Source organism: Phaseolus vulgaris, chromosome 7, assembly GCF_051622355.1.
Source record: "Phaseolus vulgaris cultivar YP4 chromosome 7, ASM5162235v1, whole genome shotgun sequence".
Classification (NCBI taxonomy): domain Eukaryota; kingdom Viridiplantae; phylum Streptophyta; class Magnoliopsida; order Fabales; family Fabaceae; genus Phaseolus; species Phaseolus vulgaris.
This window is the reverse complement of record NC_143504.1, coordinates 54,930,316-54,943,148: the sequence shown is the minus strand read 5'-3', so window position 1 is coordinate 54,943,148 and position 12,833 is coordinate 54,930,316. Positions and strand designations below refer to the sequence as shown.

Sequence of the window (12,833 nt, the reverse complement as noted above, 5' to 3'; positions counted from 1 at the left end):
TGTCATTATAATGGATATAAATAATGTTTATTTTGAAAAAACAGAAATACCACATCAAACTTGAACGAAACACAAGCGTGAGTGTAATTTTTCCTAGTAAATTCTACTCCAAAGACACCAAAGTTTGGAACCTTGTTGGCTAACTACATGTATAAATTAATTTCGAAACTCCAATTCTACCCATAAACAACACCATGAGCTCAAGCAAGCACGAGTGAAATGATTTTGTTTTCCCTCAGTTTTTTGCTTATAGTTTGAAGCCTGTAACATGCAAGAAGAATAGCTCAATCATTCAACTTATTCAATTCCTTAAACAAGATAAACATTTGTGGTGCACACAGTGGTTAATCGAAAAGAGAAGTGTGAAAGGAAACACAATTCACGTGTTATTAGGGTTGCATGGGACCCATATAGAACTAATAAGCACCAAATCCAAATTTGATGTGGGTGACATAGAAGTGACAACGTAACAGTTGACGTAAATGGCACTGAGCCATGCAAGTGCACCAACCATTTTCACACTGGCATGTCATCCTCCATATTCATCATCTGGGTCCATGTGTCCGATTACTTCCATCGCAATATTTGACCTATTCATGGAGTTCTTTTCATGTCATAACATGGCTGTGAATGAACAAAAATTTGATACCAGTTTCATGGGGATTTAAACTAGGAGAAATTTGTGCATTGGATGTGAGTTAAATAAACAGAGTATTTGCCCCATAAAATTCAGAGATAGGTGTGAGTGGAATATTCTTGTTACTCATTGGCATTGTCTTGTGTTTGTTAAGTTTATCCTTGTGGGTTTAGGAGTCTAAAATTTAAAAGGGTAAGCTATTTGAGGTGATATTTAAGTCTTGAATATATTTTATTGAACAGATTAGTCTTTTCGTCGTGTTGTTGTGTTTAATCCTAATAATTGAAGTTTGAACTAAGTTTGATCCACAAAAAGTGCTAACAATAAGTTGAATTGTGATGCAAATTGAATAGTGATAGATGAGTAGTGTTTTAAAAGAAAAAAACAGCAGATTAGTCTTTTCGATTGAAGTATCGTGTTGCTGTTCTTAATCCTAATAATTGATGTTTTCATTAAGTTTCATCCACAAAAAGTGCGTATCAATAAGTTGGATTAAGATGCAAATTGAATACTGATAAGACCACATGGTTTACGTGTGTTTAGGTTGATAGAGGAAAATGTAGCTCTAAATCGAATTTGGTTGTTTGAATGGATAACAGTAAAAAAAAATTGTGAAAGTATAAAAATAAAAAGATCTTTATAAATGGATGAATAGATCACTTAGAGATTTTTTGATAATACAGTTGAAGGTTTCATCATCGATGACATCGATAGTAGAGACTGGGAAATGAAAATAATTAGATGTAGGAGGTTTTTTTTAGTGTAATTTTAATTCAAATTTTAGCAAATGTTCAAATTTTTTTAATTTTAGGATTGGGTAAATGTGGTACGATACTATTACGTATACCATTCTGCAAATTTTTAAAGAATTTGTATGTCCTTTGATGTAATGTGATGAAAAAAAATTATATTTAACAAATATGATTTTAATTAAAAACTCGTAAATTTAAAAGACAAATTTTAAAAATAAATTATGTTAAAATCGTTTATACAATGTATAACTTTAGCTATATTGGAATTGTACATAAATAGTTTAATAATTTTTTTTAAGAAGACTTTCTTTTTTAAATGATTAAATAATTTTAAAAAAAATAATTGTGTTATTTTGATTAGAAATGATGCATGAAAATTAGTAATAATAGTAACATTTTAAATTAGAGATGCTAAAAATAAATCAGAAATTTTAATTGAATAACTATAATTGAGAACGGGAAACTTTAGCCAAAAACTTAAATTAAAAAAAAGTTGTGTGAACACCGTTTTTGTTTGGTTCCTTTAAACAAAAATGGCTACGCCAAAAGTTTTCATCTTTTCACTCCTTTAAAAAAAATGGACTGGGCCCAAAGTTTTCACGTATTCTCTTTCTTTCTTTTCTTTAAAAAAAACGAAAATGAAAATAAATGATAAAATTTAGAAATAAAAATTTTGATATTTTAAAGTTTCATAATACAAAGATTTTTTTTAAGGATTTATATTTTTCTGAATATATTTTTAATTTAACTATTTGTTATTATTTTTATTTAATTTTTAAAATTTATTTACCAAGACGATATTAGGTGTTCATAATGTCCATGCTCATTCTTAGTTTAGTGAGCATTTTTTCAAACCTAACTACCATTCGACCAACTATTAACTACATGCAACCATATTTCACCATGATCTTTTCAATGAATTTCAAGATTACCATCAACAAAATGAAAACCATGAAGATCCAAAGTAGACCATTCACTCCACAAGGCATGATAACATTAATAAAGATTTTGAAATTTATAAATTCGTTTAAATATTCCAAACCATATTTAACCAGAGTCAATCACATTTTATCTAAACAATGTGAATCATAAAAAAGTAATTTAATAATTTATTGGAGATCACATAAAAAAATAATTTAATAATTTATTGGAGATCACATAAAAAAATAATTTAATAATTTATTGGAGATCACATCCACTAAAGATTAAAGTCGGTAAGTGGTGGGTGCAAATTTCATTGAGCCTGAGTCAGATTGAGCTGATTTTATGGAATTGCCGGTATATAAATGGTGGGTGCAAATTTCATTGAGCTTGAACCAGATTGAGCTGATTTTATGGAATTGAGTGTAATATGATATCAAAGTCATTTTAAACTTATCCTAGCGAGTGTTTGTGTTGGACCTATTGTGTCACCCACTATCGGACCATCCATAATATATAGTCTCACGCACGAGTTTAGCAGATGTGAGGAAGGTGTGTTGAAAATCCCACATCACTCATTTTTTTCATTTTTTTTTCATTTTTACATTAGTCGACAATATTTTCAATCCTAAACACCATTTAATCAATTCCTAACCAGATATAACCAAATTTAACTATGACTTTAACCAGTGTTCTTATCAATGTTCATGGTTTTCACGAACATAATTATGCAAATAGAAATTTACGAAAAAACATTTTCTAAGTACACCATTTAGTGACCAAGACATTGAAGGATCCATGACACTTATGAGAATTTCGAAATTGATAATGTAATTTAACCCATCCCACATTTTCATACTAATTTCAAATCATTAAGTTCATTTCACCCAACATTCTTCATTCCCTGTTCAGTGATCGCGCCATTTGGTTTATTTCATCAGTATAAATTCGTAAAGGACCATTGATGAAATGAAGAAAACCACTGTACATGATTTTATTTATTTGACATTGAAAATATCATTAATATAACACAACCAACTATATAATTTACTATGTTTAACCAACCACTCACTCATCATGAAAAACAGTAAACTAATCCTTGATCGATCACCAACTTTCCTTAGTCACTGTTTGTACATGAAGATCATTTTCTCATAAAGGGCAACTCAGAGTCCTTCTCAATGATCTCAATTTCTTTTTAGCCTTTTCAACTCTGCAATTCCCTTCCTCTAAATTCTGCACAAAAAGGTCACTATCGTTCACATTGTGTTGTTCTTATGGTTATGGAAGTTGAAAGGACAACTATTTACCTAAATTTGAGAATAAATAAAGGTTTGTAATTCAATAAGCATCTCAGTTACCTGTTGCTTTCTTCTCCTCTCAATATCAGCCTATATATAGAAGCAGCATGTTAGATATGAAATCTAATTACTCAACACAGTAAAGAACAAAAGAAACAACTTCAACATTGATCAAAGTACAAAATAGTTGGCATACCAGTGCTAGTTTAAGTTCACCGTTCTCTTCTTTCAACTGGTTCAATTCTGCTTCCAATTCAACTGTATATGCCTGCCAAAGCAAAAGTATAAAAAAAGTTATGGCGCAAAAAGAAATGTCATTAACAATACTTTGTCCAATATTTTAACCAGATTATGACGTCTAATTAAAGAGCGATTAGATGCACATAAAGGAAAAATGCATATAAAATATCCTTACAATGGTTAAAGATAATAAAGCAACAATTTTGTATTTTAAAAGTTTAAAATCTCTTAAACTGCAATTTCATTCCTTTGTTTGAATTTAGAGAGAAGTTCTCTAAGGCAAAAAACTCTCAAAAGTTATCCTACTCATCTAATCATGTACCTTTTCTCTACCTTTTCCTCCATAGGTGCTAACCAGTTTATAATTAATAAAAAAAGCCTATTCTCGCATCTTTTACGCCATCCCTTTGCATCACCCTTTTGTCACTAAAGGGGAAGAAAGTTTATCAATAAAGAAGATTAAAAGAGTAAACTATAATGTTAAAAAAAAGGTGCTGTTATAATTAGTTGAAAAAAAGGTGCTGTTATAATTAATTTGCCTAACTGTTTTGCCTGTCAGTTATGCGGAGCTCACCAACTAAAAATCACAATGCACCTAGCCATGTGGCAGCAAACAAATCTTACTCACAATTTGACATCTTTGCAAAATAAATTTGAAAAAAAAATCAATCTGCATGTTATCATAATCAAAACAAATTACCAGATCCTGTGGCTAAATTAGCAGTTGATTGGATAACATATTTTAAAGAGGGGCAAACTACTTATCTCACTTGTGGTCCTTTTTTGTTTCAGTCACCAATAAAAAGTGGAATGTAGATTAATTTTTCTTTTTCATACTCTTCTTGGAGAGAAGTTGTACAATTAACTCCTTGAATAAAGTGTGATGGGGTTGATTTATGTAATGATGAATTAATAGTGTAAAAAAAAAAGATGGGTTAACTTCACCACTCAAAATAAAAGTTCATTTTGGTGGCCCTGTTTGAAGGGAATGGAAGATAACAAAGCCTATTCCAGTGACTAGTGCAAGGACATAAAAGAACAGAACCTCAAATCAAAACTATACAAGGTGCAGTGCACATTGCACAGTATGATCTCTAAGAACCAGACAAACAAAAAACATATTCCTTAAAAATGCAGTTTAATTATGAGACGAAGAAAGTACCAGTTTTCTTGCTCTAGATCTGGCTGCTGATTCTCTGTTCTTGATCATCCTCCTCTGCCTTCTCTCTACCACCTTCTCCACAGGCCCATCCAACACCCTCTTTCTCCCTCTTAACACACCTCTGTCCATCCCAAACCCGCAACCAAAATTTTCACCAGTACCTATCCCCTCCGGGGAAACCGGGCTCACCGGAGCCACCACTCCCATTTTACTCACTGCCGCATAACCACCGCCACCATTCACTACCCTCGGTCCAAAGCAAACCGCCGCCGGCACTGCCGCCGAATACACAGAAGACTCCCCAACTGCACCACCACCACCACCACCCTGAGCCACAGCCTGATAAGGCGGTGCAACCACATTCCCACCAGCACAGCCGCCGCCAGCGCCGCCACCAACCCCCATCACCTGCCTTCCGACAAAAGAAGGCTCCATTGTACGGTTGTTATTAGGAAAGAAGCCATAGTGCTGCATATGGTGATTTTGACTTGTAGAAGCTGGAACTGATATTGCAATGGAACGCTGTTCCCTAACTATCCCAGCTTTTATCAAGAAGTCCTCCAAAGTCATCTCTCCGAAGGTAGGCTGACGGCGGGCAGATTCGGTATTTTCAGCATTGTTGTTATTATTAACACTTCCACGGTTATTGTTGTTGTTCTGTTGTTGCCGTTGTTGTTGTACTTTGTGTATCTCGGACCAAACCTCGTCCACTGTTTTCCTACACAGAGGTGCAGGAAGTGTTAGAGACCCTTGCCGAGGAAGGCTTGGTTGCTTCCTTATCAACCCTTTTTCTGCCGAAGCTTCACTCAGTGACAAACTGTTCATGTTGTTGTTGTTTAAAATTTGACTTTCCTCTGCGCACCAAATGCTGGTGAGAAACTCGTCCATGTTCATGGACCCAAAGTTCTTGCCACTCTCCCATAGCGTGTGTTGGAACTCGTCGAGGGTGAGGGAGTAGATGGAAGCTTCTCTTCCCAGTGAAGGGAATGGATGGTTCTTGTTCATGTTGTGCTGTTGCTCCAACTCTATTGGAGATTCAACCTCGTTTTGTGAGTTCATATCAGACTCCGCCACCACCATCTTCTTCTCAATCTCTGCCTTTTTCTCTTTGCTGCAAAGATGCCAAGTCAAAAACCAAGTGTTGATTCTTTGTTCTCTCTATTCTTGCACTTGCTTTGTGAAAGGTCAAAAGATGAATAGGAGGGAAACTAAAAGATGATATAACAACTTCATTATGATGCCATTGTGTTCTTAATAAAAGAACAAAAACTAAACAACCATACTTTTTTTTCAATTCTTATTTTGGCACTGTGTTAACAAATAGAAATCCAAATATATATCAAATTAATATATATATATATATATATATGAAACGTGTGAGTCTCTTAAAGACCACAATACATGTTCCAATTCATGGCTCTAGCACTAGATGCCACAGTAGTGACAATTGTAGCACATGTATTAATTAATTAATTTGATGAAAATATAGATTTTCTACTATTACATAGATAAAGTCCAACAAATTTTTACATACAGTAAAATTCAAACACAGATCTTCCCTATTGTCTTTGTAATAGTAAAGAACAAAAACATTTTTTTTCTCTACAATGTGTGAAAAACTAACTAGTACCATAAAATTGATGAGTTGGAATTTCACTCAGAATGAAGTCCTTTTTCTTAGTCAGGTGCAAGAAAGCAATTGAAAAAAACTTAGCTGGGTTATTTAATATTATGGCAAAGGTTTCTGAGATACATATGTTGATTTTGATTCTTGTTCCACTGAAGAAAGAATATTATGAGTGTATGAACTTGGGCAAGGTAGCAGGAAAAGTTGAAACCTTTGTCTAGTGCATTGCCTACAAATATCGAAGCAACCACCGGTTTTATTGGCACACACAAGTGCAGTAGGTATATGGGCCTTCGTAACCATTAATTTTGTACCAGGTAAAGAGCTAAAAATGTAGAACCTTGTCACGAAAATTATAATTATAATCATAGTAATAATATAATCAATATTTAAAAGATGTGATATATATATATATATATATATACCTTAAATATAAAGTTCACGTTTATTTAATATGTGACTTCAATTTTCACCAGAGAAAAATATCAACCAGTAATTAAAACTCTTCTCAACAGAATATAATTAGATATAGAATTTGTGGAAGGAAGCCAGATCTCAAAAAGGGCAAAATAGGTTTTTGTTCCATCATAAAATAGTATAACCTTTTAAAATAATTATAATATAAATTAAGAAATGATATCTTCTAATTCATAATTAAATGAAAATATAGAAAACTTATAAACTCTCCATTCATATATATTTTTTCTCAAACTCAATGAAAAGTGAGTCAATACAAAAAAAAAAATAGCAGTTATATGTTCTATCACTTCTTTCTGTAAAAAACTGAAAGTAAAATTAGTCTCGTTGAAACATAAATCACAAAAGAAATTAAAACCCAGAAAATCAAGGCAAAGGATGAGGTACCAACTTAAGGAAGGAGCATGCATGCACTGTGTGGTCTTTGTGAGATCTATATCTCATTCAAACCAAAAGAGAGAATGAACAGTGCAATGAAAACACAGGATCAGCAAGGATACACAATCACATTACACAATGTATACGAAAATAGAGTAGAAAAAAAGAAAAGATACCTGAAAACTATAGGTTCAACTCAAATTTTTGTGTGTAGTTTACAACATTTTGAGAAGTTATTTATAAGGGTAATTGGGAAGAAGGAAGAAGAGTTTTGTTATGAGTGTTTGAGAGTGGCAACATTGCACAGTGTGTGTTCAAACTAACAAAGACGCCACAAAAGCAGAGGTATTAAATTAAAGAATAAAAAGCTGTTAAATGCAGCAACATAATATATATAAGAATTGAGAAACTGAGATTGTCCCACGTAGAGAGCAGAAAATGAGATACCAATTTCCTATGCTCGATCGCACCTTTTGCCACGTTAAGGACAGGTGTTGTTTGTTAAACCTCGTTCTGTCTTTGAGTTCAACACGTGTACCCCTCAATTTGTTTGCACCTACTTCTTCATTTCTTCATATTTTTTGGTTGAAAATGTGAATGTCTTCTGGCTTGACTGTGAGGTATCGGATACTAGGACAAAGCAAGAAAAGGATATCTATTTCTGGTGAAACATGCTTGGTAGTGCTCATTCATTCATATTTTTCAATTACTTTTCTGCCATCGCATGTTTCTTTTATACATTTTTCTTTTACGTTTTCTCTGCTCGTGTTTTCACTTTTTTTTTGGATAAGGGGGAATAATGATCAAATGAAACGTAAGAAAAATCCTTAAAATTTTTATTTTCACGTGTATGTTTGAATTAGTTAGATTACAATATTTTAACATATGCTCTTGTCTAGAAATTTGACATAATGATTTTATATCGATTGAAGATGATTGAGTCATGTTATTTAATATTTGTATGGATAAATTCATTACATCAATAAATAATATATTATAAATTTAATAAATATGCAATAAATTAGGTTATTTTTTTTATTAAAGATATATATTAGATACGGTTTATTGTAGAAGAAATTTTTGGTTTCAAGAATTCATAATTTGTTTCAAGTTGTAACAATAATTATTTTTTTATAGAATTTTTGTAATATTACTTGTGGAAAAACTTCAATAAGTGTCAATTTATTTTATAAAATCAATTAAAAACATGTCAAATAATAAAATTATTTTCATAAATGTCATAGCTGAAGGAAAAATGAAAGTATTACAACCGGACAAAAATATAATAATGTCAAATACAGTTAAAGTTATTTAAAAATATAAAACTATACTTTATTTAAAGTTATTTAAAATCTTTAAAACAATTAAAACTGTTTTTTTACGATTAATGCGAAATTTGAAGAGAAAGTTCTAAGGTGTAGGGATATTCCACTCTCACATAAGCAATTAATTAATGGGCCTTCAAGTCCATCATTGCCTCCACAGAATGTGGGTCCAATTAATAACTATTTTTTTCACAAGAATCATTCTGCTCAGCTAATAAAAAATTTCAATAATATGTATAAATTTTTTTATTAATATATAAAATGTTAATAAAAGTGATTAGTAAAATAAAATAAAAATCAAAGTCTTTTGCTCCTAAAAGTCAAGTTGTTAGAGTTTTGATTCTTATTCTTTCTTTTATTTATCTTATGAATATCGCCTTTTCATGCTGCGTGAGTGTGATTCATTCGTGAATAAGATCTCAATTCCTCGATCAGTTAAAAGTGTGTCGAAATCAAAAGGAATAGTAAAATCTAAATGAGTCTGAGAACCAAGAATTACTTAATATATTTAAATTAATGTAATAATAAGTTAAAGATTCGAGACAATTCATTGTATAAATGAATGTAAATCTTATTAAATGATCTGATTTTCTAAGTTTAATTAGATTTAAAGTTCACTTCGTAATGTATTATCAGAATAATTTCTAACCTATTTTAACAAATATTTCTTGAACTTATCAGCACATCAACCGTAATCGGAGACCATAATATGTTACAGCGAGTTTTACGTTATTGAAACTGAACAGTGATAACATATTGCTGACAAATAATCACGTCAGCAATGCGTGGATTAAAGTTCATCATTCTTGTTTGCGAACTTTCTTCAAACACAAGCAAAGCAATGAGAACAGCACCACACAATCAATGGAAACATGGCACGAGCACATGAATATTCAATGTTTTACTTTCAACAAAACACAGATTCCTAATTAATCCTTCTAATCATGGTTATTGTCCGCGCCGCTCTATGCAACGCGTGGAATCGCATATGATTTAACCATTTTTAATTAAGTTAAATTAAGAACTCTTGTATATTATAATACAGCAAATAATGTTTTTGTAATCAAATTTTAACATAAGTACGTTGAACCTTATATGCAAGAATCATGGCTTAGAAACATCACTTAATCTGAATTAAGTTAATATCATTTTCTATAAGAAATTTTGTTTCATTATGTTACTAATTAAGTTGTCTTCAAATGCTGAGAAACTTGATTATTTGTAGTTTATATATCTATAAAGTAATTTTGTAGTTAGGTATTGAAGCTGTGTCTCATTTTATTACTTCTGAAACCGAAGATAAAATAAATTATGTTTTTAATTGTTATATTTATTTTTTTGTCAAATTTAAATTTGGCTGTTTACTTGAAAAACTTGATTAATTTTCTCTTAAGTTTTAAATTATTAACTTTGTAACACTAAGAATCGTTTTTAAATATTAAATTTAAAATATAAAAAAAATCAAGTATATAATATATGAATTTAGTCTATTTATTAATTTTAACCGTAAAAAACTGTTATTAAAGGTTAAGTTTGAGTATAAAAATATTAAAATCGTCTATTTTAAAAAATTGAATGACTGATTCGTGAATTTGAATATAAAGATATAAAATACAAGTTTGAAACAAATTATACTAACAAAAACATATTTGTTTTCCCAAAAAGAAGCATTATAATTGCAGAATATGTGCCTAAGATCCTGTAATATTTTGCATCTTATGCTACCATGTGTAATCATTCCAAGAGCCTAGTGTAGTTTTTCTTTAGTAAAAGAGCTTCTTAAATATTTGAAACTATCACATAAAATATCCATTTCATTTCTATATAAGCCTCCTCAACTCACTCTTTGTTCAACACACAGGTTAAGAGGCAAAAGAACAAGAGAAAAATGTGTTCAGAAAACACCCTTTGGCTTTTGCTTGCTGTTTTCTCCTTTTGTGTAGCCATCAGCTTGGCCTCTGACCCTGATCCCGTTCAGGACTTCTGCATACCAAACCCAAGATTTGGTGACATAAAAACAGCACATGCCAACCACTACATTCTCCCATGCAAGAACTCCTCCGAGGCCACCACTGAAGACTTTGTCTTCTCTTGTTTAAAAGCCACAGGGGTATTCTCAGACACAGGCCTAGCGGTGGTGTTAGCAAGCCCTGCCAATTTTCCAGGGCTCAACACTCTAGGCTTGTCTTTTGCACGTGCAGACATAGAAGTTGGGGGCATCAACCCACCACATTTTCACCCCAGAGCCACAGAGCTAGTTCATGTGGTGCAAGGGAAAGTGTACTTAGGTTTTGTTGATTCAAGCAATAGGGTGTTTGCCAGAGTCCTTGAAAAAGGAGAGGTCATGGTGCTCCCTAAAGGTCTAGTGCACTTCATGATGAATGTTGGTGATGAACCTGCTACTTTGTTTGGAAGCTTCAATAGCCAAAACCCTGGTATTCAGAAGATACCATCTGCTGTGTTTGGTTCAGGGATTGATGAGGAGCTTCTACAGAAAGCTTTTGGATTGAGTTCTAAGCAGATTGGGACCTTGAGGAAAAAGTTTGATCCCAAGACTGCAAGGTAGATATCTGGTAAAGCTTCAGTTTCTCCATTTACCTTTCAGGGTTTGAGTCATATCATGGGATTTAAGTTTTTTAATTTCTTTATTATGAAGAGTTTTCAACCCCTTCTCCCACTTTTTGTGTCTTATAATACTATATAAAGTAAAGAATATGAAATGCAGTGCCTTGTAATGAAACCTTGAAGCAGCAAAATAATTCTTTTCCCTCTCCCTTTAAAACTAATAGCATAAAAATGAGTAAATAGAGTGTGTATATAATTTAATCACAAATTATTATTCATATTTTATTATTGAAGTTAACTTCATCCACTGTAGATAAGACTATAAATAAAAACATTATATATTTAACATAATTTCTAATCAATTATAATATTGTAAGAGATTCTACATAAAAAAAAAAGAGAAGATTTTTATGCAGTTACACCAATGATTTTAATTTATTCCATTAAAAAATTAGAATCTTGTTGTATCGATAATCTAACTAAAAAAGTAGACGAAAAAACAACATTAAAAAGTGCATAAGAAGCTCAAGTTTTGTTGAACAAGAGAATAAGACTTGGGTGGTGATTGAAGCAATGAGGGTCGAGTTGGTCTTAAGCACATGGTGGTGTGATTGATGATGACAAGGAATAGAGCTGAACCTAATGAGTAGGAAACTTATTTTACACCCAACAACTTCAAAAAGCTTTCATAGGCGTTTTTGCAAGAGATGATAGCAATCATAAGACTTTGCCAATTAACAGAAGAAAAAAAGGGTTCAGAAAGCCAGTGAAAGTCATTGACAACACTGCCAAAACAAGCACAGCACATTATTAAGCTTCAAAATCTATAAAAACTAATGCGAAAGCCAACATTTGTTTATCCTTTTGTTGGCAAGTGGAGGACATGGCTCTGATTGCAAAAGAGAAAAGTGAAAGGTGTATCCAACGCGAGACAACCAGCAACACGAACAAATTATGAACTCCATTCATTTCTTCACAATTTTACTTCTGAATTCTCATGACATTATATTTGTCTGACAAGGAAAAGGGTGCAAGGGATTGGAAACATTATTCACAGTAATTTATGGACCTCTTTGCTTTGGATGATAGGTTTTCACTTCAGAATTTTAGATGTTAACGTTCTGGAACAAATCTCCTTAGGTATCTCTGGTTATTTTAAAGAAGAAGAAAAAACAACGTATATGTATTTGTAGTGTAAAATAGTTTGATGTCTTATTCAATTATAAAAGTGTTGTTTTTCATAATAACTATCTTAAAAGTTATATCAATCATACTTTTTAATTGGTTAAAAGTGTAAAATTGTTTTATGCGATTAAGACAAACACTCAAATGTTATTTTAGTGTCGACCTTATTTTTCTTTCTTTTCACATTTATGTTTGTAAAAAAATCAATTCAAATAAATATAAATACATTTAAGAAAATAAAAAATAATGTATTTCAAAATGTT

The 12,833-nt window shown here is 31.7% G+C and overlaps 2 protein-coding genes across 2 annotated transcripts; one reads left to right on the top strand and one right to left on the bottom strand.

Annotated features, from left to right (window-relative positions):
• Positions 1-3,275: 3,275 nt before the first annotated feature.
• On the bottom strand, positions 3,276-7,857 carry ABI5 (Basic-leucine zipper (bZIP) transcription factor family protein). Its single transcript, XM_068637642.2, has 5 exons — positions 7,672-7,857; positions 5,014-6,124; positions 3,808-3,879; positions 3,672-3,701; positions 3,276-3,546 (listed from the first exon to the last, which is right to left on the bottom strand). The coding sequence occupies exons 2-5, from the start codon at positions 6,091-6,093 to the stop codon at positions 3,463-3,465; spliced, it is 1,266 nt and encodes a 421-aa protein (XP_068493743.1). The 5' UTR covers positions 6,094-6,124; positions 7,672-7,857; the 3' UTR covers positions 3,276-3,462.
• A 2,780-nt stretch (positions 7,858-10,637) lies between these two features.
• On the top strand, positions 10,638-11,560 carry LOC137830347 (RmlC-like cupins superfamily protein). Its single transcript, XM_068637630.1, has one exon. The coding sequence runs from the start codon at positions 10,709-10,711 to the stop codon at positions 11,384-11,386; it is 678 nt and encodes a 225-aa protein (XP_068493731.1). The 5' UTR covers positions 10,638-10,708; the 3' UTR covers positions 11,387-11,560.
• Positions 11,561-12,833: the final 1,273 nt, after the last annotated feature.

What these genes read in the sequence shown, in the direction of transcription:
- ABI5 (XM_068637642.2), bottom strand. Translation starts at nt 6,093, where the DNA reads ATGGTGGTGGCGGAGTCTGATATGAACTCACAAAACGAGGTTGAATCT. An exon ending in GATCTAGAGCAAGAAAACTG is followed by an intron (nt 3,880 to 5,013) that starts GTACTTTCTTCG and finishes TTGCTTTGGCAG; the next exon opens with GCATATACAGTTGAATTGGA. An exon ending in AGAGGAGAAGAAAGCAACAG is followed by an intron (nt 3,547 to 3,671) that starts GTAACTGAGATG and finishes CTTTTTGTGCAG; the next exon opens with AATTTAGAGGAAGGGAATTG.
- LOC137830347 (XM_068637630.1), top strand. Translation starts at nt 10,709, where the DNA reads ATGTGTTCAGAAAACACCCTTTGGCTTTTGCTTGCTGTTTTCTCCTTT.